The sequence below is a fragment of the Sarcophilus harrisii genome, chromosome 1 (assembly GCF_902635505.1).
Source record: "Sarcophilus harrisii chromosome 1, mSarHar1.11, whole genome shotgun sequence".
NCBI lineage: Eukaryota > Metazoa > Chordata > Mammalia > Dasyuromorphia > Dasyuridae > Sarcophilus > Sarcophilus harrisii.
In genome coordinates this window covers 361,494,026-361,518,512 of record NC_045426.1, presented here as the reverse complement: position 1 = coordinate 361,518,512, position 24,487 = coordinate 361,494,026, and the positions used below count along the sequence as shown (strand labels likewise).

Sequence of the window (24,487 nt, the reverse complement as noted above, 5' to 3'; positions counted from 1 at the left end):
GAGCAAAGAATAGTTATATAAAAAGCAACCACTCTTAGATTTTAGTCATGTTTCCCTGTTCCTAATGATGGAGATCAGTATAATATTCTGTGAGTTTCCAATAGTCCTAGGGAGAGTACTCTTCCCCTCTCCCAATTAAAAAAAAAAAAAAAAAAAAGGTCGAATGGTACCATTCATAAAGTTCTTGGTGTGGTCCAACTATGTGTAAATGACCTAAAATTAATAGATCTGCTCTGTACTTTGTACCCACTATGTACTCCTAGGAAAGAGGAGGCTAAAAGCAGATGATTGTGTAAATCCTTGCCTATGCATACATATAGTTAGAATGTAGTTAGAAGGGACAGGAAAGATAGAGTTCCTTACTGTAATTTGAAAGGGAGAATCAAGTAGATGATTGGTATGGCTCAATTTGCAAGTTATAATTTAGATTAAAGGATAAGGAAATGAATGAGGGGAAGGGAGGGAAATAAAGTAGTATTATTTCAAAGTAATGAAACAGCACCCTACTTTGTAAGTCACAAACACATATTGTGAGATCATCTACTTCACTCACATTAGATACCATGGCAAAGATATTTCCTTCCCACTTGGTCTCTGTGGTACACCAAGGGAAGAATGTTCATATTGTGGCCCCTTATTAAGTTTAGTTGATATTTATATGGGGCCAAGATTTGGCCACATGTTACTTTAAAACTGTCAGAGATACCAAATCATAAATATTAGCTATTAAGTGAATTTCCATAGGGAACAACTTTTATACTTTTTTCCTGGTACTCCTGGATAGTATGGCTCTTTGAAAGGTGGTCACCAATAGCATCAATCTTATCCTAGAGAAGGGTGACTTTTGAATAACTAAAGAAGAGAACTGAGATCCAGACATTTGGGGTTCTCTTTGAGGTTGTTGATAACCTTTATATGAATCTGGGTAAGTTAATTTTTTTTATTCTATTTTTCTCTTTGAAACAAAATTTATTTGTGATTAGTTTTGAAATCTTTTAAGAAGTTCATAAAATCACCAATACAACGAATGTAATTAATGAATTTAGTCCTAGCTTAGGCATTAAATTAGGCTGCTATAGGTTATTGTTAGGTTATTTCAGTCATGTTTCACTCTTTGACTCTTTGTAACCCCATGTGTTGTTTTGGGGTACTTTTTGGCTCTTAGAGTGGTTATTTCATTTTTCAACTTATTTTATAGATGAGGAAACTGAGGCAAATGGTTAAGTGACTTGCAATTTTTGCCTGTTTGCCAATTTTCTCATTTGTGAAATAATTGGGGACCATAATAGAAACTGTGGGGACTTTCCTGGGGTCATTAAAAGAAACAAATGAAATAATATTTGTAAAATGTTTCCTATAAATCTTAAATAACACTATTATAAATATTAGCTGGCTAATATTGATCACTAAGTTCTAGCATGCTAAAACTAGTGTCAGAATTGTTTGGAAAGAATATTAACTCTGAATCAGAAAGATTTGAGCTCAGATTTCTACTCTCCTTGTGACCTTGAACAAGTCACATTTTTCAGCTTTAATTTTTTTCTTTGCAAAATGGGAGCATTGGGCCAGATCTCAGGTCTCTTCCAGCTCTAAATTAAGTAACACTCAAAGCTTGATTTGTTAATGAACTGACCCTCAAGGTGGTATAGATAAGAAGAGTTAGTCTGTCCTCCCCCTGAATCCAATAAAAATGAGACCCAAACCTCTGCCCTCCAAGAACGTGTCCTTCTCCATTGGGTCCATACTACTGAGTGCTTCCAACTAGGTTATATGAGTGTCCTCTGCACTTCTTCCCTCCCTAACTTCTTCTTTTACCTTTGCCTACCTCCCTTTAGCATTTTATCCCAGTTTCCATGCTTTCTGCCTCTATACTCATTCCACTTTGGCCACTTGTGTCTGCATTTTCTGTACTATTTATTCTTATGTCCCCTGTGCCTTGCTTATTTTTTTTTTGTTACATTTTAATTTCTGAACTGTCCCTCCTTCCCCCACACTAGAGGTCACCATTTGACATAGATATATAAATATATATAAACCCATACTATGCATACTGCTATTTATCAGTTCTTTCTCTGGAAATGAATAGCATCTTCCTTCATAGAGTATTTTTTTTAAATTTTCAATAGTATTTTGTTTTTCCAAACACATGCTAAGATAGTTTTCAATATTCATTTCTGCAAATCTTTGTTCCAAAATTTTCTTCCTCTTTTCCCTTTCCCCAAAGAGCAAGCAATCTAATATAGGTTATATATGTGCAATTCTTTTAAACATTTCTATATTTGTCATGCTATGCAACAAAAATCAGACCACAGAGGGAAAAAAAATCATGAGAAATGAAAAAATAAAAGGTGAAAAATACCATGCTTTGATCCACATTCAGTCTCCCCATAGTTCTTTCTCTGGATGCAGATGACATTTTCCATTCCAAGTCTGTTGGAATTGTTTCTTCATACAGTGAATATGGTTGATTTGAGTATTTGTAGTACTCAAAATAACTTGACTGTTCACAATTATTCTTCAAATACTATAGCTGTTACTCTGTATCCCAGCTTCTTAAAATGTTTCACAACCCATATGGGATATCTCATAACTAAATGTGGTGGTTGTGAAATTATGATTTTTTTCAGTAAGTGTTTTATTTGTAACCCTGCCTATTTTATATACCTACTACATACCTGGGGTCATGTAAAAATTTCTTGAGTGAAAAAGTGTCACAAGTGGAAAAAATTTGAGAAGCCCTGCTCTCTACAACATTCTTTTAGTTTTAATCACTTTATTATTATTTCATTAGTCTTTCCATGTTTTTCTGAATTTGATTTGCTGATCATTTCTTATAGAAGAATAGCATTCCATCACAATCATATACCATTTTTTCCCCCACAAAATGCCTATTATGGAAATGTTTTGCATGACTGCATATGTATATAACCTATATTGAATTGCTTGCATTCTCAATAGGGTGAAAGATGAGGAAGGATGGGACTCAAAAGTTTTTAAAATGAATGTTAAGAATTGTTTTTACATATAACTGGGGAAAATACCAAATAAAATGGGTGGGAAAAGAATGTATAGGTTCTTTTTATTCTGATTATATTGGGAAAGAAGTGCAATACTATGGTATTGCTGAGTCAAGAGGTATACATATGTTTAATTAACCCTCATAATTCGAGATTGCTGTCCAAAATGTTTGGATCTGTTAGAGAATTTGGGTATTTTTCCTAAATAAAAATGTTAAAGTGTATTTCACTGACTGTGGTTATTACAATCATTTTGTTATATTCTTGCAAATTTATGAACTATAATTTGGGGATTTTTTTTTCTAAACAAAAACATTTATTATGTAAATCACTGACTTTACAGTTATTAGAACTATTAGTATGCTACATTCTTGGGAATATGTGGAGGAGAATTTGGGGATTTTAAAAAAATGTATGAAAATGTATCTCATTGACTTTCCTATTAGTTTGTACATTCTTGAAAATATGTGAATGTTGGTTGGGTTTTTTTGTTTTTTGTTTTTTGTTTTTTAATCATGTGCAGCTTAAGGTAAACTAATTTCTTTTCCTGGATAGGGCTGACATTAGAACAGACTGAGATTACTTAGTGACACTCCTCCTAGGAGTTTCTTGACTTCATTCCGAGTTCTGTTTCAGACCAAAATGAACAAAAACGAGAAACTGCTGTGTCCCGACCTGGACAGTGATTGTTTTGTTTTATTCTGTGCATTAGGAAACATGTGACTGGGTAGGATGATACATAAATCATGTGATTGAGTGAGGCTCAAACTCAGCCAAGAAACTGAGAAGAGTAGGAGTCTAGAAATCCGACACAGACTCTCCGTGCAGGCAAACAACCACATTACCGACCCTGACGTTGGCCCGAAGGCCCATGGCCGCCATGGACTGTGGAATGATCACCTCCAAGACGGTGCTTCTGCTGCTCAGTGTCATCTTTCTGGTAAGTTTGAGGGGAGACCTCAGGGACAGGGTGGGGTGGAGGGCTGCGGGGGAGGAAAGCTTAGTAACGATCCCTGTTCTAGCAGCTTCCTCTCTCTGAAACTGAACCTGGCCACCTGCATCACAGCTGGGCTGCCGCTTTGGGCTGGGGGGGAAAGGGAGTGTCTGGGGGTGAAATGGCAGCATTATTGGAGAAGTTCAGAATTGTTTTCTCATTCAGCTCTTTTTTTGTCCTCGATCTTATTTTGTAGTGGTTGTTTTTTTTTTCTGATCTGGGATTCTTAAAGAGCAGTTTGATAGCAAACAACCAAAAAAGTAGTACCCAGCAAACAACCAAAAAAGTAGTACCCGGCAAACATAGGTTTTTCAGGGGGACATGAGAAAGAGAACCAGAGAAGTCTTAGTTGGCTAAAGGCTGAGGATGCTGCAGTTGAGTTTGGAGTAAACATGCTGATGTCAAACAGACTGTTCTCGGGAAGTTTCCTACCATCCCATTGGTTGATGATGGTGCTCCTCTGGGAAAGGGAAAATGAGAGAGGAAGCTCAACTGATGCCATTCAGAAGAGTATTGTCAGACTGGAGCTATTATTAGGTGGCCAAGTGGATTCTGGGTCTGGGAGTCAGAAACACCTGAATTCAAATTCATCCTCAGATACTTAATTGACTTTGATTCCTAGGCAAGTCATTTAAGTTGTGCTTTTGTTTTCTCATCTGTAAAAGAGGATACTAATAGTGACCTTGTGAAAATGAAATGAGATATTTATAAGGCGCTTGGTAGTAAATGCCATTTCTCTCCCCTCACCCCAATTATTGCCAAACCTTAACACACTGGTCTATCATTATGCTAGATGCTGGGGCCACAATTACAATAAATGAAGTAATTCCTGTTCCTATGGAGTTTACATTTTGACACAAGATGCAACAAAGACACAGAAAGACTGATGGATATTTTTTAAAAATAACAGCACAAACAGATCGATAAAATAAATATGGGATAATGAGAAAGGGAGCTCAGTTGAGGAGAATAGGAATCATGTAGGAGTTGCTTGGAGAATATTTTGAAGGAAAAGAAAGGGATAAGGTGGAAGTGAGAAGGAAGGAGAAAAGTACATCCCAGGCCTAAAGATTGACAATGCCAAAAATTGGAGATGGGAGATGGAGGGAGAGAGAGGTAAGTTGATTTGGATCACAGAGAGTGGAAGGGTGAATAATATACAAGACAGAATATGGCAAAGTAGCAAACACACTTTAAAATACCAAAGAGAAGAAGGAGTTTACATTTGATTATAGAAGCTGTATAAAGTCATTAGAGTTGGTCATATAGGGAAGTGAATATGATCAGATTTCTGTTTAAGGAAAATCTCTTTCATAGCAGTGTGATGGGGACCAATTGAAGTGGTTGAGAGACTAAAACAAAAAAACTAATTAGGATAGGAGGCTGTTAAAATAATATGAGATGCCAGTAAAAATCATAGACTTGAACATTGTTGTGCTTTGTTCATTACAGATGTAGAGCTGAGAATAGGTCCTTGAGATCTAAGGACAAGACAGCATAGTAGTCATGTCACCCCAGTCTACCCCAGGCTGTTCCTCTTCCTCCTCATCTTCTTATGGCACTGCTTGCTCTGTACCAAGGCTGGTCTCTTTTCACAAAGATTTCACAAGCAATATACAATACACGAGCACTCTGTTTATTTCCTGGTCACCTCCCTAAGTGGAACTTTCAGGTAGTTAGTCCTTCCCCTCAGCTGTGCCCACTGAAGGAGGGGGAGAGGAAATGTTCACTCCTCTACTGTGAAGCAGGGCAGCACCTGCTCTCAGTGTTTGTTCCGAGAGAAATTCCTGTTTATAGAATTATCGTGTCAAAGTCCCAGTCTAAAAAAGTGTTTGCCTTAGCTAGATTACAGTGTTTAAGCAGGTGCTTAAAATGTTTAAAATCAGCCTGTAAGAATGGGAGGTTTTTGTTTTGTTATGTTTTGTTTTTTTGGCTGCTTCTGTATCTAATACAATGACCTTTTTGGCCACAGCAACTCTCAAAGATTTTTTTTTTTAAATCAACCCATCAGTCAAACAGCAAGCATTAATTAAGCACCTCCTGTATGCCAGATATTGTGCTAGATGCTGGCGCCACAAATAGAATAAATGAAATAACCCCTATTCCTATTGAGTTTACAGTTTGCTGGAGGAATATAGCAAGGATACAAAGAAACAGACTGATGGATATAAAAAATAAAAAGCACAGACAGATTGATAGAATAAATATGGGGTAGTGAAATGAGGAGCTCAGTTCAGGGAAACAGGAAGGGTTTCATGTAGAAGGAGTTGATTGGATTATGTTTTGAAGGAAAAGAAAGGAGTTGAAGTGGAAGTGAAGAGGGAGGGAAACAGTGCATTCCAGGCCTAGGGATTGCCATTGCCAAAAATTGGAGATGGGAGATGACGGGTCATCTGAGAGGAAAAGTGGTTGGATCACAGAGAGTGGGAAGGTAAACAATATGCAAGATAGGGTATGGTATGGCAAAGTAGCAAACAGACTTTAAAATGACAAAAAGAGGAAGAGTTTACATTTGATTATAGAAACTGTATAAAGTCATTGGAGTTCAGTAGGGAAGTGATATGATCAGATTTCTATTTAAGGAAACTCCCTTTGATAGCAGTGTGATGGTGATCAATTGAAGTGGTGAGAGACTGGAAACAGAAAAACCAATTAAGATAGGAGGCTGTTAAAATAATCTAGGCTGGAGGAAGTTGAGGGCTTGAACTAAAGTGGTAGTTATGTGAATAGAGAGGAGTCAGATTTAAGAGACTGCAAAGAAGAAAAAAAAAAAAAAAGGGTAAGCTTTAACAATGGATTGGAATAGATTGGATATGAAACACTATCTGCATCCAGAAAAAGAACTATGCAGATTGAATGTAAATCAACAAATTCTATGTTCACTTCTTTTTTTCTCTCTCTCTTGTGGTTTTTTTTCCCTTTTGTTCTGATTTTTCTCTCTCAACATGATTCATAAACAAACTGTACTAAAAAATTATATATGTATATATATACATATATATAATATATAACCAGAAAAAAATAATTTTTTTTGAAAAAAGAAAGCTTATGTAATAAAAAAATTAGAATTAGATATGTGGGGTAAGAGAGAATGATAAGGTTATAAATTTAGGAGCCTGAAAGAAGGAATACTTGTGCCTTTGAAAAAAAAAAGGTAATATTTGGAAGACAAGGTGGATTGTTGAAGAAGATAATGACTTCTGTTTTGGACAACTGAATTTGAGATGTCTCCAGGACATCTAGTAATTTGACATGTGCAATAGGAGAAATGGGCTCTTAGATATGATAATCACTCCCATATCTTTCTATCTAAGAGCTCATCTCTCTATAATAGTGAATATAGCTTCAGGGGATGGTAATCTTTAGTGAAGTTTTTTTTAAGGATGGAGTGAAGACTTGGAAGATGTTTGAAGGCTATAGGGAAGGTATGCCAGTAAATAAAGAGACTGATGATAAGAAACAGAGATCGATTAGATTAGAGTTAGGATCAAAGAGCTTTTGTCCTAAATGTTTTTACTCCATGATCCTGACATTTATTAAAATAATAGAATCAACCTTTTATGATTTCATGTCCTCGTCTGTAAAACAAGAATGAAATTCATGTACTTCCCAAATGACTAGAAATTGGATTCGATTGAAAGATTTGCTAACATTGCAATGATGTTCAGACATGAGTTCTAAGTTCATAGTTATTTTTTGCTGGTAGGCATCATTATTAATTTCACTTAGGTAAAGGATGAGCTTTAAGCCGCAAGGACTTGTTAATGGATGGTTCCTTTCCCCTGTTTGATTTTATTTTCTAGCTTAGAGTTATTGATTTTATAATGAAAAAAATGCCAGTGGATATAATAGTATTTTGCCTCTCATCAAATCATTGTGGGGAATATATGAAAAATGCAAACAAAAATAGGTGATTTGAATTTCCTTAGTTTTAATTTTTCAGTTGAATTTCTCAATATAGAACATAAATTTTTGTTTCTTAAAAATTGTTATTAATACATCTTATTTTTTGTTGTTATTTTTCAGTCATGTCTGACTCTTTAGAATTTTCTTGGTAAGGATACTGAAGGAATTTACCATTTCTTTCTCCAGCTCATTTTACAGATGAGGGTTAAGTGACTTGCCCAGGGGTCACACAGCTAGGAAGTATCCTGAAGACAAATTTGAAATCAGGAAGAGGAGTTTTCCTGACTGTACCACTTGCTGTCCTTTAATATCTGACCTTAATTTCAAAATATATCCCTTTCGGTGAGCCATGCTTTGTAACAAAAAAAGTAAATAAATAAAAAGAAGAATGGAGAAAAACAGTTCCAAAAACTAACCAGGACATCAACTTAGTGTGTTAAATATATAGAATTAAACTCTGTTTCTGATGTGCTATTTATGAAAGCTTTCAGGGACAAATTGGAGACGAGCTCATTATATATCTTCACTAAAAGAAAATAGTTCACTTTACTCTGTGCAATCTTTTTTGAAAAAGACTCAAGTTGGATGATGGAATAGGGAGGATAGTGATGATTTTATTTTTTAACTAGGTCATTTTTATTTATACAACTTTTTTGTTTTTTATTTGCCACTAATTATTTTGTTCAATGGACACTAGGCATCTAGATAGTACAGTGGAAAAGAGTGGTGAACTTGGGCTCTGAGTAGGATTTGAACTCTTATTTATCTGTATAACCCTGGGGAAGCCACTTTAACCTGTCTGTGCCTCAGTTTCCTCATCTGTAAAATGGAAATAATAATAATAGCTACCTCACAGGTTTGTTATGAGGATCAAATTTTTAATGTGTGAAGTGCTTTGCAAACCTAAAAGATAATGCACTATATAAATGCTAGCTATTATGATTTTATTATTAATTCCCTCATTTTTCTTTTCTAACCTAAATTCTGGATTTTTCAACATAGGTTACTCTTTAAGCCTTGTTTCACTAAAATGTAGAAATGAAGGTGACCACTCGCTGAGGAGTGACTGAGTTCAATTCTATAAACATTTGGTGAAGTGCATAGAGAGCCAGCCCTGGAATCAGGAAGACTTAAGTTTCCTGAGTTCAAATCTAGTCTCAGACACTTATTAGATGTGTGATCCTGGGCAAGTCATTTAACCCTGATTGCCTCAGTTTCCTCATATGTAAAATGAGCTGGAGAAGATAATGGTAAACCACTCTAGTATCTTTGCCAAGAAAATCCCAAATAGGGTAAAAAAGAACCAGAAACAACTAAAAATCAACTGACAAAAGCAACAACATGGAAAGCGGTGGGTTTTTTTTGTTCGTTTTTTTTTTAAGGTGCTGGGGATGGGATGGCAATAGCCACTCAGTTCCTAGCTTCAAGAAGTTTAGTATGTTCTACTTGGATGCCAAGGCTGGATTAATCCATAAAGTATCATTCAAAGAAAATATTTCACATATTATAGGGTTATAGGATCATAGATCTAGAACTGTAGGGGATTTTAGGGGCCATCTACATCCTTATTTTATATATGAGGAAACTGAGACCCAGGGAAGATTTAACAGTAAGTTGCCCAACGCCATTATTCTCTACTTACCTAAACCACATTCATATCATTATTATGCATATATCTCAACAATTTTCCCACATCCCCTCCATCATTTATCATTTTTCTTTTTCTGTCATTTTAGCCTATCTGATAAGTGTGAGATGGTACCTTAATTTTGTTTTAATTTGCATTTCTCTATTCAATAGTAATTTAGAACATTTTTTTATTTGACTATAGATACCTTAATGAGTTGAGAAATGACTTTTATTTTTGTTAATTTGAGTTGATTCTCTATATATTTGAGAGAAAAGATCTTTCTCAAGGATACTAATCGCAAAAATTTTCCTGTTGTTTTCTGCTTTCCTTCTAATCTTGGTTACAATGGGTTTATTTATACAAATCCTTTTTAATTGTGTATAATCAAAATTATCTATTTTACATTTTGTGGTTGTCTCTATATCTCTTTGGACCCAAATTTTTCTTGTGTCCATAATTCTGAAAGAGAAACTATTCTAAGCACTCCTTATTTGCTTATAGTATCACTCTCTATATAAATCACATATCCATTTTGACCTTATCTTGGTATATAGTATGAGATGTTGGACTATACCTAGTTTCTGGATCAGAGTACCAGAGAGGAGTGGAAGAGGCTGTAAGATGTAAGAAGACTGCAAAGGTAGAAAGGGCCAGGTTATGAAGGCTTTAAAAGCCAAATAGATGGTTTTATATTTGATTCTGGAAGGAATAGAAAGCCAGTGGAGTTGGCTAAATAGGGCAGATGGTCACATCTCTGTGCTTGAGGAGGATCAATTTGACAGCATGTAGAACATGCACTGGAATGGAAAAAAGGTATATAATAAACAAGAGACAAGTAGGGGCCCAGGCTCATTCTTACATAGTTGAGAGTCAGCATAAGCTGCCCCATGGGAGCAGTTGCCAGGCTGCCAGGATAGAGAAATTCCATCCCTCCCCCGGTCCTCAGGGAAAAGTCTCAGGGTTACAGGATGTTAGCTGGAGCATGGAAGGAAGAAAATGATAGGGATGGAGTCACTTACTTCTTACAGATACACTGATTTAGTTATCCTCCCTCTTCAGGAATCAGTTAAGGGGATTGCTTCATTAACCCCAAAGGACCCAGACCATTAATACTGAGTCATATTTGGTCATGAAGTCTCTAAAAGTTTCTGAGAGAGTTTTAGTACACCCCCCCCCCCCGGGATGGCCCCCACAGGCCTATTCCCACATGTAATCCAGCACTGTTTTCATGTTTGCACTGAAGTGTAAGCTACCAGCCAAGGTAGCTGCTTTCTCCCAGTAGTCAGTCAGCCCTCCTTATTCCAGAGAGCATCTGGAGCCCACATCATCATGGAAAAGTGAGCCTCTCCCTTCCAGCAACACATGGTCTTGTACATACACTAATGGATAATAGGATAGCATCTATTGTTAGAGCATTCCTGTGACAGACTGCTACTGAGTCCTCCATCTCTCCCTTATCATCCTTTTAAATTTAGAACTTCTGTAGACAATCTCCTTGCAACCCTCTTCCTAAGAAATTCCCACCCTTCTATCCTGATTTTCCTTTCACTCTCACCAGGTGAAATGTGCTGTTAAAAGAAAGCCTGAGCAGGTCTCCATTGCTTTGGCAACATCAAATCAAGCCCCAAAGATGGACTGGAGAAAAGTAGTTATGCCACGTGTTTCCTTAAGACCACAAAATGAATCAGTTTCAGAATCTATAAAGGGAAAAGAGCCTTTTAATGTCACGTTGATAATAGTCATTCAGCCTGAAGGGCTGGAAATAATTGAGGCTAAGCATAGCATGAGCTTTTCTAAGAGCAGTAACTTCAATCTCAGCTGGTCACATTTGCACTTAGTTTCTAATGCATTTTTCATATGCTTTGATGCCATTTCCTTCCTTCAGCAAGCACTGTGCCAAACTGCCTGAAGACATAGTAAAAATCAGTCATGGTAGGCAGTGGAAAGCATGCATTCTGAAGTGCTTCAGAACTATATGATAGCATGAGGACTAGATTGTGGATTACACAGAATTGATGAAACTAGTTGCCCCAGACAATCATCTTAAAAAGTGCAAGTTGAATTTTAGAGTAGAGTGGCCTTGGCAGTCATGGAGAAGATCCAGGTTCATCTTAATCTCAGGCATGGATTGCCTTTGTGACTCTGGGGTAAATAACTTAGCCTCACTATATTCCACTCAATATTTGTAGAATAGGTCTCAATCTGCACTAATTGATGGAGTGTTGTCCTTATTGGGAATGTCCTCTCCTCCAACAAAACACAAAGAATTAGTTGCATTCTCATATTTAACCTTAATATTATAAGGGGAAAATCAGAGTAAGACAAAGCTGGCTTTGATACTTTCTAAGTTTAGCTTTGTAAGAACTAAAAGGATTTCATAATCAGACGTTTTCTTTTATGAGGAAGGAAACCATGGCATAGAACCTAAATATGTACCAGAGCATTTTTTTCTAACTCAGTGTATACAGTATAACACTGTAGAATTTTAGGAAAGATTACAAGGATTATTAGAGGTTTGAGCTTATCACATTAATTTTTGTGGAGAAAATGCACTTTTATGCTAATGCCTCAAGCTGTCTAAAATTCCCTTTTTCTTGAAAACTCAGAAATATTATCTGTGTTATGTAAAAAAGCTGTCTCTTCTACAGGCTTTTCTTCCCAGAATATGGGCATATTTTCCGTGATATCCTTCTCAAGCCTCTGTTCCTAAATTCTGGTTGATGAGACCACAGGGTTTCTTCTGCCTTTATAGAGGAACAGACTTAAAGGCATAATTTAAGCAAATATGCTGGATTTACCCAAATTTGTCATGTAGGTTGGTTCTATATGGTTGTATCTTGTTCTTTTCAAACTGTTTCCTAAGAGTTGTGTCTAAGTTGAAATTTGGTCAGTGCAATTCTGTAACATTCTGAGGGCTTCCATGTAGTGGTGCATGAAATCTTTATGTGAAATGCAGATAACTTAATTACTTTCTTCCTTCCTTTCTTTCCTTTTCTTTTTTTTTCTCTTCTTCTGAGTTCTATTTAAGCTTACTCTATTTCCAACCTGGACTGTTCTTCCCCTTTCTTAGGTAATCTGGTAGCTTTCCCACCTTTAGGGTAATCAATATGAATGTAATGTGAAAACGGATCACCACTACCCACTGTCATTAAGAACTCTCAAGCTCCAGAGATGAACCAGCCTCATCCTCCCCTTATAACTGAGTTTACAAGCCTGGGTTACCTACATCTGGCACTCCCTAAATTTTTTCATTCTATGAAAATGCATGTATCTTAAGTGGGACATACGAATGGGTAGTTGCTAATCTACAGTTTTTAGAATCACAGATGTTGAGCATAGTATAATTTGTAAAGTGGGAAAAGTGACAAAGCATTCATTTAGTTTTCCCCAAGAGCAGGAACAGAGACTTCTTCCACTTTGAACTCCTACTTCCCTCTTACTAGCACAGTGTATTCATAGATAGATATTTAAGAGGAGGATCCTAGGTTTTAGAGGTAATTGAACATCAAGGTAAGGTTAACAAAAATGCTGAGTGGATTGGAGTCCCTATAGTGTGGAGATCAGTTAAAGAACTGAGAATGTTTAGCTTGGAGAAGAGAAGACTTGGAAGTGACAGATCTTACCTTCAAGAATTCAAGCTGTTATGAAGAGGAGGAATTAATTTTTCCCCGTGGTCCCATGAGAGTGGCAAAGTCAGAGAAAGCTTCAGAAGGGCCTATTCTCAGTCAAGCCACAAAAATGGGGAATAAAATCAGCTGCAATAAATAGACTAAAGTGCCAGGGAATCAGGGTGAGAGTTATACCAATGGGCAATGCTTGGCGCTCCCTAGATTTTTGCTTTTTGATTTATATAGGTACCTCCTGGTCTGAATTCTTGATTGGCAGTCCTTTCTTATTTGTCTCAATCATTGGATTTCAGCTCCCTCCACTGTAAGGTCCGGCAGAAAGAACAATGGACTTTAAGAAGGATCTGAATTTGAATTTGGGATCCATTTCTTACTTGCTCATCACCCTGGGCAAGTACTGAATTCCTTTTATCCCGAGTCTAAAATGCAGAAAATGATATTCCCACAGAATGCTTTAGAGGGTTGTGAAAAATAAAAGAAAGCACTTTGTACCTAAAAAGGAAGACTGTGGAAATTCTAGGAGGTTGAGCCATGTGGTGAGGGGGGCACCTTTAGGTTACACAAATGGGCCAGATAATCATGCCAAGGGTCTGGAGTAAGAGAGAATTATAAGGGTAGTATAGTTGGCAAGGTAAGGTCTGGAGGACCTGAGGAGCAGTGACAGAATAGGTGTGAAGGCTTTGGTGTTTATTTCACTGAAAACACAGAAATCTTTTATGATTTAACTCTTTCCTAGAGTAACAAAGAAATGTGATAACTTGTCCCCTTCCCAAAACAGAATGAAACTTTGATAATTGTTCACAATGATTCACTATGATGATATTTACAACTTATACACCATTATTAAACCTCATTTATAATTATTCAGTGTTTTAAGCAAAGGATAAATAACAATTAGATTTTTTAATTCATTAACTAATATTTTTTACATAGTCTATCATAGAGTTTCTATAGTTAGCATGTTCTTATATATTAAAAATACCATTTGATTTACAAAAGTTTATACACAATAAGAACTAAAAGTTAAAATAAGGAATTTCAAAGGCTACCTACTTAGCCCTTTTGGAGGGGGGGTTGAAATGAAGAAATTAAATTCTAAGTGGTTGGAGTAATTAGTTCAAAGTCACACATATGGTAAGCAACAGCTGGGATTTGGAGCCATGTCATTCTACAACCAAGGCATTTGGTGTCCACCTGATTCATCCAACTTTCACTAGTGGATCCAAGAAACTGTAGCATTTGCAGTGACCATACCTTGGTATACTGTCTCAGCAGATGGGCTAAACCAGGTGGAGGGGAACTAATGGGCCTCAAACCCATGGGATGAGCTGGGGGTGTCCATCTCCTCAAGTACGTGAAAATTTCCCCTGGTGGAATGGGCAGATGAGAACACTATTCCAACAGTCATCATGGCCCCTGAAACAGGTACTACGGAGCACTTAAGAGCTGGTCAAACATTGAAGACACACCGAGGTCATCCATTACATCCCAGGCCATTGCCAGTCACCCTGATTTTTCTATTGCCCTGCTGGATTCTGATGACTGTAGAAGAGAGAATGAGGTTGATAGCTTTGTGCAAGTCTACCTCACTTAAATCTAATTCACAGGAAATTCAAGGAATCCTCTGGTCCTCTTCAAAAATGAAGGGCAAACAACAAGTATCCACTATGATATCCCTGCATCCCATGATTGTTGTATAAAACAGGACGTACTTCTTTTTTATTCAATTACATGTTTTCCATATATTCACTGATGTTTGCTTTTCCCAATATTGGCAAACATTAAGTGTCTGTCATATTCAAGGCATGATTCTCTGCATTAGGGATACAAACACATACACATACAGAGTCTTTCCTACCCTCAAGGAGATTCTATTTTTCCACTGAAAATCCCTAAAATTCCACAACTACCTCCTTTACTCTACAGAGCCCTGTTAACAACATCAATAATGCTGAATAAAATAAAATTTGATGAGATTTTTTGGGATCAACCCTGTAATGTCATATTTTTGCATTGTAGAAATATCCTCCAGTGATCTAGATAGCCTGCAACTTGTAGAGTTGCTGGGGCCCTGAGGGATTAGGGACTAATCACCTCACCAGGCTGCCTCTCATCCAGCATACTGTTAATGTTTACTGAATGAATGAATGGTGCATCTCATAGACTACATAAATGAAAAGAGCAAATTTAGAAAAGCTCATAAAATCATAGTCTCTGCGGTGACAGCTTTCCTTCCTCCCTCAGGAGTCTTGCTCATACATAAGAAGACTTACATAAATGAAAAGAACAAATTTAGATAAGATCACAGAATCATTTCCTTTCAGAAACAGCTTTCCTTCCTCCCTCAAGTCTCTTACTCATACAGTATTCCTTACCAATCATACAATTCTTTTGGGTTAGCTTTCTCTGTAGAGAAACCTTCTAAATGAGGAATTTTTAATCTTAGGTTTTTTTTAATGTTTTTAAAAAATATTTTGATAACTGTACTTCAATATGATTGGTTTTTATAATGATGTATATTATTTTATATACTTGAAAATATTTTTCTGAAAGTGGGTCCCTAGGCTTCACCAGGCTGCCCTAAGATTTCATAACACACTCAAAAAAGTTAAGAACTTCAGATCTCTCCACTGGGTCATCTAATCCAAATGAGAATAAAGAATTGTAAGCAGGTGGACAAATCAGCCCAGCAGAGGAGTTAGGCTAGGAACACATTTGATAAATAATAAGTTTTTTATCTAATCTTCAATAAGTTGTCTTGTTTTTGTATTACATATAGTTTATTTATTTTATTTGTTATTTGACATATATTCAGCATAGTCTGTATGCTAGGCTCAGTATTAGCTGCATGGAGAAAACAAAAATGGGGCTTTCATTAAGTAGTTAATATGGTACCAAACCCAAACTATGTGCTAAACCCTGGAAATAGGAGAAAAGACACAGACAGACACAAACAACGGTGGCTTTTTTCAAGGAAAGTACAGTCTTATGGGGGAGGCCCAAAGTGTAAACAATTATGCACTTGTAAAATATATACAGGATTAAATTGGAGAAAAGCATTAAGTGGGAACAGCAAAGTTTTCTTGCAGAAACTAAATGAAATTTAGCTAAATGAAGCCAGGAATAATAGATGAAGAGAAAGAATATTCTAGGCAAGAAAATGCAGAGAACTGGGATACGTGTGTGGAACAATGACCAGTGTCAGAGTGTAAGAAGACTGGAAAGGTGGGAAAGAGGGAAGTCAAATGATAAAACACTTTAAATGCCAAACATATTATTTTAATTAACTGTAACTATATAAAATACTTAAACAGCAGCTCAAGAAAAAAAGAGACTGTAATTGAATGATAAATTTCCAGGTGCGTTGTACAGCCAGAAATCACTATTTCAACTAGTGTCAGGAAATGGTTGCAAGATGGGGGGGCAGGGAGGGGAGTAATTCAGGAAATCTTGCACAGAGGAGGTAACTTTGAATGGATGGAGGAGAGCATAGGAGCAAGGAGCACAACCTAATACAGGCTGAAGAAAAATGTGGGGATCACTTCAGTTTTAACTTTTTCAGAGAATTTAATTTGATTCTATGCCGGCCCATCTGGAATAACAATACTGACTCACTGCCATCAGGCCTGGCATTCTGAGTTGTTTTTCCAGTAATGAAGGGATCAGAACAAACCCTTGTGCTTTATCTCAGGTACCTCTTGTGACCAACTACCCTGATTTATAACTACTCTTGGGGGACTGGAATTGTGAGCTGACTGGGCCATGTTAAGGTCAAACAACCAACCTTCTTAGCATTCACTAACTAACTTACCCAGCTGCCCACCGATAAAGAACAAAGTAAATCAGTTTGTTACCAGTTTGACTTAAGTGTCTTTAAATATTCCTGCTAACAAATGTTTAGCATCAATACCCATTAAAATGAAAGCTACTTAGGAAAAGGGATTATTTCATTCTTTGTACTTGTGTCCCCCAGCACCTAGCTGGAGGTAGTGTAATGCCATAGAAACTGAGGCAGGAGAGAGATTAGAGAGTTTTCAATAGTTTATTAATTGGAGAGTATAATTGACTGGACAGGACTCTTGACTCAAATTATCCAGTCAGAGAGAGATAAAAATGTACCAAGGACCATGTTGGTCCCAGGGCTGGAATCCAGCAATGAATGGGAGTGACCCAGCTTCTTAAATACTCTTTAGAAACAAAGAACCAAGAGGATGGGGGGAGACCATAAATCCTAAACGCTCAGACACAGGATGTCTGAATACCCAGAGATAAAGATGTCAGTGAGGTCTTGAGGGATATTGTAAATTCTTGAGAACAGGAGTTCTGCTCTCTTGTTTATCTTGCTAGCAATTTATAACCTTAGAGTAAATGGTTCCCAATCTTAATGGACCAGAGTGGGTTTTTATGACTAAGGGGATTTGACAGAACAGTTAAGGAAACAGAGGCAAAGGAAACTAGTTCAGGGAAACCGAGTCAGAACAGTTAAAGAGAACTATGGCATAACAGTAGATGCTTAATAAAAAGTTATAGTACTTTAAAGATTTGCAAAGCACTTTGCCTACAATATAATTTATTTATTCCTTAAAAGGACCTTATGAGTTGTGTTATTTTGCAGATGAAGAAACTGAATCAGGAAGGTTACATGTCTGAAGCCATATTTGAACTAGGGCTTCCTCACTCCAGGCCCAACATTCTACCCACTGCACCAAAGCTTCTTAAACTGTGGGTCATGATGCTATGTGGGGTCACATAACTAAATGTGAAGGTCCTGAAATTGATTTATTATCAGTAAGTGTTTGAATTTTATATCTATTTTATAAAGCTACTACCCCTGGGTCATGTAAAACTTTGTCCAGTGGGAAGGTATTATAAGTGGAAAAAGTTTAAGGAGCCCTGTACTATATTGCCTAGCTGCCTACAAGTTGCTAACCAACAATAACAGAAATTTCATTCTATTGAGTAGAATTTTAAGTTAAAAAGTCAGTCAGCATGTGTGTGTTGTGGACCTATTATGAAGTATCCAGAAAAATTCTAGAAACTTTGGGAAATGGGCCCTGGATTTGTTTTCAAGACACTTGAATTCAAATTCTATCTCTGCCACTTATTACCAAGATACCTAAGAAGGTCAACTGAATCCCCTTGAGGCTCCCATAAAATGAAGCTACTTTTGAACTTTTACATCTATGATCCCCAGATCCAAAGGCGACAAAAGGCTTGTTTTTAGGAAGCTTACAATCCTGAGGAATATGGCAAAAATTCTTCCCCTTCCCATAAGAAGATATTGAGGGAAGGCCACTGCACAGGTATAAATGAAGAAATATACATTATTTATTTATCTAGGCATTAAGAACTTTAAAACTGTTGAAAACAATGAGTAGGGCTTCTTTGGGACAAGGCAGTGATCTTCTGATGTTTGCATTTGAGTTAATTATCAGAGTTCACCTATGTCCAAAGGATGATCAAACTGCATGTTCTTTGATCCATCAGTGTTACTACTGGGCTTATATCCCAAAAAGAGATCATAAAGGAGAGAAAAGAACCTACATGTGCAAAAATGTTTGCGGCAGCCCTTTTTGTAGTGGCAGGAAACTGGACACTGAGTGGATGCCCATCAGTTGGAGAATGGCTGAATAAATTATGGTATATGAATGTTATGGAATATTACTGTTCCATAATAAACGATCAGTAGGATGATTTTAGAGAGGCCTGGAGAGATTTACATGAACTAATGTGAAGTGAAGTAAGAAGAAAAAAGAGATCATTATACATGCCCACAACAAGATTATATAATGATTAATTCTGATGGATGTGGCTTTTTTGAACAGTGAGGTGATTCAGGACAATTCCAATAGTGTGATAGAGAGAGCCATCTGCACCCAGAGGGAGGACCATAGGGATTGAGAGCGGATCACAACACAGTATTTTTTACCTTTTTTGACTTGGAAAATAGAAAGCTAAAAAAAAAAATATTTGTGGGGGAAAAAAATTATCAACACTTGGCTCATTATTGCCTATCATGTGCTGCTACTGCTTCCGAACTTGGAAATACTGGCCCTGGGAAGAAGTCTGTCCTTAGTTCACCATGTGGAAGGAAGCCATAATGTGTAGCAAGAAGAATAGAAATGACTTCCTCCCTTAGGCAGAGATTACCTCTGTTTCAAAGCCTTTTTCTCTTGAGCGTGTTACTTCTAATTTTGCTCTCCTAATGACTAATCTGGCTTTGGTCCATGGCCACTCAATTTTTATCTCATAACTTCAGCAAAATCTCCAGCTCCATGTGACCCAGCTGACTTTTTGCTGATGAACCTCCTTCTGTCCTCCTGATTTGTTCTTTTCCCCTATCCTCAACTTTTATATGGTGGAATGGATTCCAATGGCCTGGAAGTCAAAAAGGTCCAAGTTCTAGTCTTCATTCTGCCATTATATCTCTAGTGTTAGAAGTTTGCTTTACCTTTCTTTTATGTACTTGTTTTACTTTGTACAGGAATGATTTATGTAACATATCCCACCCACACTATATGCTCCCTGAGAGAAAGAGATTGATTGTCTTTTGCTTTTCTTTATGCCCCAGGGCACAATCCCCGGCACATAATAGTTCTTTTTCTTCTTGTTGTTGTTGTTCTTTTTTTGCTGAGGCAATAAGTGACTTGCTCAGGGTCATACAGCTAGGAAGTGTTAAGTGTCTGAGATCATATTTGAACTCAAGTCCTCCTGACTTCTGGGCTGGTGCTCTATTTACCACCTAGCTGTTAATAGGTCTTCTTAAAGACTTAATGACTGACTGATTATATTCTATGCAGACTAGACTAACACAAACTGTGACACCCAATAAGTGCTAAATCAAATATGATTGAACATGGACAGTTGAGAGAAAAGGCTAGTACTATTTTCAATCTCTGAATGAATTCATTCAGTGAATGAAAAACATTCATTCATTCCTTCTATCATCTGTATCAGGTGTCTTTCTTTTAGGATCAGGGAATGTTATACATGCTGGATTTCTTAGTCAAAATATCTAAAGTGGTGCTAGAAATTCCATGGCCAATGATTCAATATCATGCTCTTTTCCCAAGGTTACTTTAAAAAATCTTTTGTGATGAGAGAGTTAAACATTCTGAAATGCATTTTTGGTTCTTATTAATTCTTCTGCTTTATAAACAAACCAAGTAAAATTTATTTCCCTCTCAAATGGTTGAAAAGATTAACACTTTTTTTTTAATGCTTCCTGCTAGTCTGGGAAGGTGCTTTGGTTTTACAGGTTTCACTGTAAACTCTTTAGTGGAAATTTCAAGAGGTACATAAATTCCTGTTCAAACAAAACACTTGAAACTTAATATGCTCAATTGTTGAATCTAGTTTTAGATTTTAATAGTCTAAGGGTGTGGGAGAAATGAGTGTGTTTAATATTTGACAGCTTTAATGTGATTAATTCCTAGATTTTGTTGCCAGTTAAACTTTATGCTTTAATATCTTTCATATATTCATGTTCATTGTTAAAAGCAGAGGTTTTATAAAAAAATTATCACATAGCTTTTTTTCTTTCTCATATGTTTTTCCTTTTTGATCTGATTTTTCTCTTGTAGCATGATAAATGTGGAAATGTGTCTAGAATTGTATATGTTTGACCTATGTTAGATTACTTGCTGTCTAAGGGAGGGAGGTGGGGGTAAGGGAAGAAGAGAAATTTAGAACACAAGGTTTTGCAAGAGTGAATATTGAAAACTATCTTTGAGTGTATTTTGAAAATAAAAGGCTATTATTAAAAATAAAAATAATTAAAATTGATCATATGCCATTTTATAGGCTAAAATCAATTATATTAAAAATCAGTTATATACACACTTTGTTTACTAAGTATACTTAATGGAATGGAAAGACTTGAGACTTGGAATCTCAGAAAATTTTCTTGGTTGCTACATTCACTTGTTTATGTGGCTGGAGGAAGTTATTCAACTTTTGGGAGCTTATTTCAAAATCTGTAGGATGGGGATGATAATGCACTTGCTGTATGGGGTTACTATAAGGGTCTAATGAGATAATTGCATATGTAAAGTGCTTCCATATGTAAAGAAACTATCCAAGTCAGTCAGCAAGCAAGCTATTAAAAGCTTTCTATGTGCAGACTTCAGAGGAGGGCCAGGCAATGTAGAAAAGAAATCCAAGGTCCAGCGTGCAGCTGCACAGAAATAAAGACATGGCTGGTCTGGGCATCCTGGAGGGTCTGGGAGGATTGGCCAGCCAAGCAGAGGGAGAGGCCGTGGGGCCAGGAGGCTACTTGCTATTTGAGGAATCCTGGATTGAATTGAGCCCAGGGGAATTCAAGGTAATTGTCGCTTGTAGTGTTCTTTGTTCGGTTTTCTTGGGGTCTCTGAAGGCAGCAGCCTTCATTTCAATTCAGTAATCACCACAAGAGTAGCCAGGGATTAAAGTCCAAATCCTTTATTGTCTCCTTTAAAATCTTGTCTCCTTGCCTAGGGTCCAGCTAGTTTTCTTGATATCCTTCAGGACTCTTGGTTTCAGTGGAGAAGCTAAGGAGGAGAGCCTGCCACCAAGATGGTGTTAGATGGGATGAATGAATCTGAGTCCAAGGGCTTGTGCTTCAGCCTCCAGTCCTCTTGTCTTCCCTAGCTCTCTGTCCTTCTCTCTAAGAGCTTAAGCTCCTGCCTCCAGTTCTCTTGTCTTCTCTGCCTCTCAATCTGGCTGAGTTTGTCCGAGTTTATATGCTCTCTTATCATAGGTATGAATCTTGTAGAACTATATTAAGTACTAAGTGCATGTACTGACCTAGAGAACTGTTAATCACCATGCTAAGCTAGATAACCATTGTCTCATTAATTCCACTGACCTAACACCTTGTAAGAATCCTTATTTCAGAGTTCTGCCCCATGACAGTCACCTAGTAGCTGTGGCTTTGTGGAGCAGATTTAGAGAGTCGGGGGGGGACGGGGGGAGGGGGGGGGTTCTAGTTTATCTTGTCAATCTGAGCTATTATTGTCATCACCATTGATAATTCATTTGAAAAAGCACGGGTGGTGTGAAACACCACAGCCAGTGCATCATGTACAGCAGAATTTCCAAAGGGTAGAAACTGAAACAAGGGATTTTGGCTTCTCCTAGTACCGTATATTTTTCAAAGAACTTTTATTACAAATGTTAATTCATTTGCTTCTTACAGAAACCCCGTGAAGCTGTTAGAGCAAGAATAAGAGGAAATGGTTTTATGGTGAAAAAGACTTTCAGTCCGGAAAGACTAGCCTTAAGTTTGAATTTCTTATCTGATTAGAAGTTGTCTACAGATGGTGATGGTTGTTCAGTTGTGTCCAACTAACTGTTGACTCCATTTTGAGATTTTTTTGGCAAAGATACTGGGGAGATTTGCCATTTCCTTCTCCAGATGATTTTACAGATGAGGAACAGAAGCAAACAGGGCTAAATGACTTGGCCCTCCCTCCCAGGGTCACACAGCTAATAAGTGTCTGAGGCTAACTTTGAACTCGGGTCCTGACTGAAGGGGGGGCTATCAGCTGGTGCATATGGGCACTCTATCTCTGTGCATATGGGCAAGTCACTTAATCTCTGTGGGCCTGTTTTCTCATCGTCAAAATGAACAGAATAATATCTGTAGCACCCACCTCACAGTGTTGTGATAATCAAAGGAGACTTTTGTAAGTAAAGTAACCTCAAAGGACTCGTTCAATGTCAGTTTTGTTATTAATAAGGTATCAGGATCTACTTTTAATATTGCAAGCCATCCAAGCTCCTGCTTAATAGGATGAGAGGACAGACATAATTATTAAACCCTGGATAGATAATGAAATCGCAAGAGAGTGTAGAGCGGGACAAAGCCTCAGAGCATACCTGCAGATAATGGGACTAACAGATGCAAATTCAGCCGAGACTGAGAAAGGAACAGTAAAATAAAAGAATCAAGAGATTGGGGTCATGAAAATCCCAGAGAAGGGAAAAGTATTCAGTAGGAGAAAGTATCTGTTTCTGGTCACCTCCCAGTGTTAAATGCTCCAAGACAAGAAGGATGAGGACAGAAAATATTACTATATTTAGTAATTTATGGGGACAAGTCATTTAACCCCGAGTACCTCAAAAAAAGATTCAGCAAATTAAAACTCATTGCTAACGGGAAAGAATAGATTTTCTCCAGCTGAGGAAGAGGGATGCAGAATGGTTTCATCAGCTTCACAATTTTGCTTAGAGCTGATGCTGGAAAGTATGAATAGCCCTTTTTACAAATGAGTTCAAGTGATTTTTTCTGAAAGTTATATTAGGTGAGATAAAGCTCTTAAATTTCTAAGGTGGCTCTCTAAGCTTGGCTTAGAGTTGTAAACAGCTCTTTCTGAATATCTCTGTATTTCCATTGCTTTGCTATGATATTGCTCTATAGCATCTTCTAAAAATTTATATTATTCTTGCCATGCTCAGAATCCCAAAGCCCCAATTTTACTTTTAAGGCAAAAAAAAATTTTTAAGTAGGAAGTTTTAAAAAGGGAGAGAAAAAAAATTAAAGGCAATGAGCATATTTGTAGAGAGAAAAAAATGGATGAAAGGAATAACTATTTAACTGTGGTATGGTAATAACAACAAAAAAAAAGCAATTGGATTTAGGAGTCAAAAGATTTGGGTCCTAGTTCTTACTCATCACTGATTGCAACAGTTTCTAATCCCATGTTTTTGGCCAATGGGCTTAATTTCTCTAAACCTAATTTGCATCATATATAAAATGGGAGTTAAATTCAGTGAACATTTATCAAGCCTGAAGTATTATTACAAAGTACTATGCTAGACTAGATTAAAAGCCAGAATACTACAATATGTTGTTTACAAGAAATATATTTAAAGCAGAATGAGACATATAGAGTAAAGGTAAAAGACCGAAGCAGAACCTATTTTTGCCTCAGCTGAAGTAAAAAAAAAAAAAAAAAATCAAACAAAAGCAAAAATAGATATAATCAAAAGAGATAAGGGAGGAAACTCTATTTTGCTAAAGGATACATAGATAATGAAGTAATATCAATACTAAACATACATGCCCCAAGTGGTATATAGCATCCAAATTCCTAGAGGAGAAGTTGAGAGGAAGGAGAAGAGAAAGAAGGAAGGATGAAGGAAGGAAAAGAAGAAGGAAGGAAGAAGGGAGGGAGGGAGGGAGAGAAAAGAGAGAAGGAAGGAAGGAGAAGAAGGAGGAGGGAAGGAAGGAAAGGTGGGAGGGAGAGGAGAGAGGGGGGCAGAAAGGAAAAAAAGGGAATGAAGGAAGAGGGAGGGAGGGAGGACAGAAAGGAAAGAGAAGGAAGGAAAAGAG

The 24,487-nt window shown here is 37.0% G+C and overlaps 1 protein-coding gene across 2 annotated transcripts in view; it reads left to right on the top strand.

Annotated features, from left to right (window-relative positions):
- The first annotated feature begins 586 nt into the window (after positions 1-586).
- Positions 587-24,487, top strand: part of LOC100919303 (tetraspanin-36) — a 55,239-nt gene continuing 31,338 nt past the window's right edge. Inside the window, exons 1-2 of one of the 2 annotated variants that reach the window (XM_023495863.2) lie at positions 587-925; positions 3,730-3,957. In XM_023495863.2, the coding sequence (XP_023351631.1) occupies positions 3,889-3,957 (69 nt within the window). In that variant the 5' untranslated portion in view covers positions 587-925; positions 3,730-3,888. Of the gene's footprint in view, positions 926-3,729; positions 3,958-21,334; positions 21,497-24,487 lie in introns of those variants that run through there. The other variant, XM_023495862.2, reaches the window with a different exon arrangement.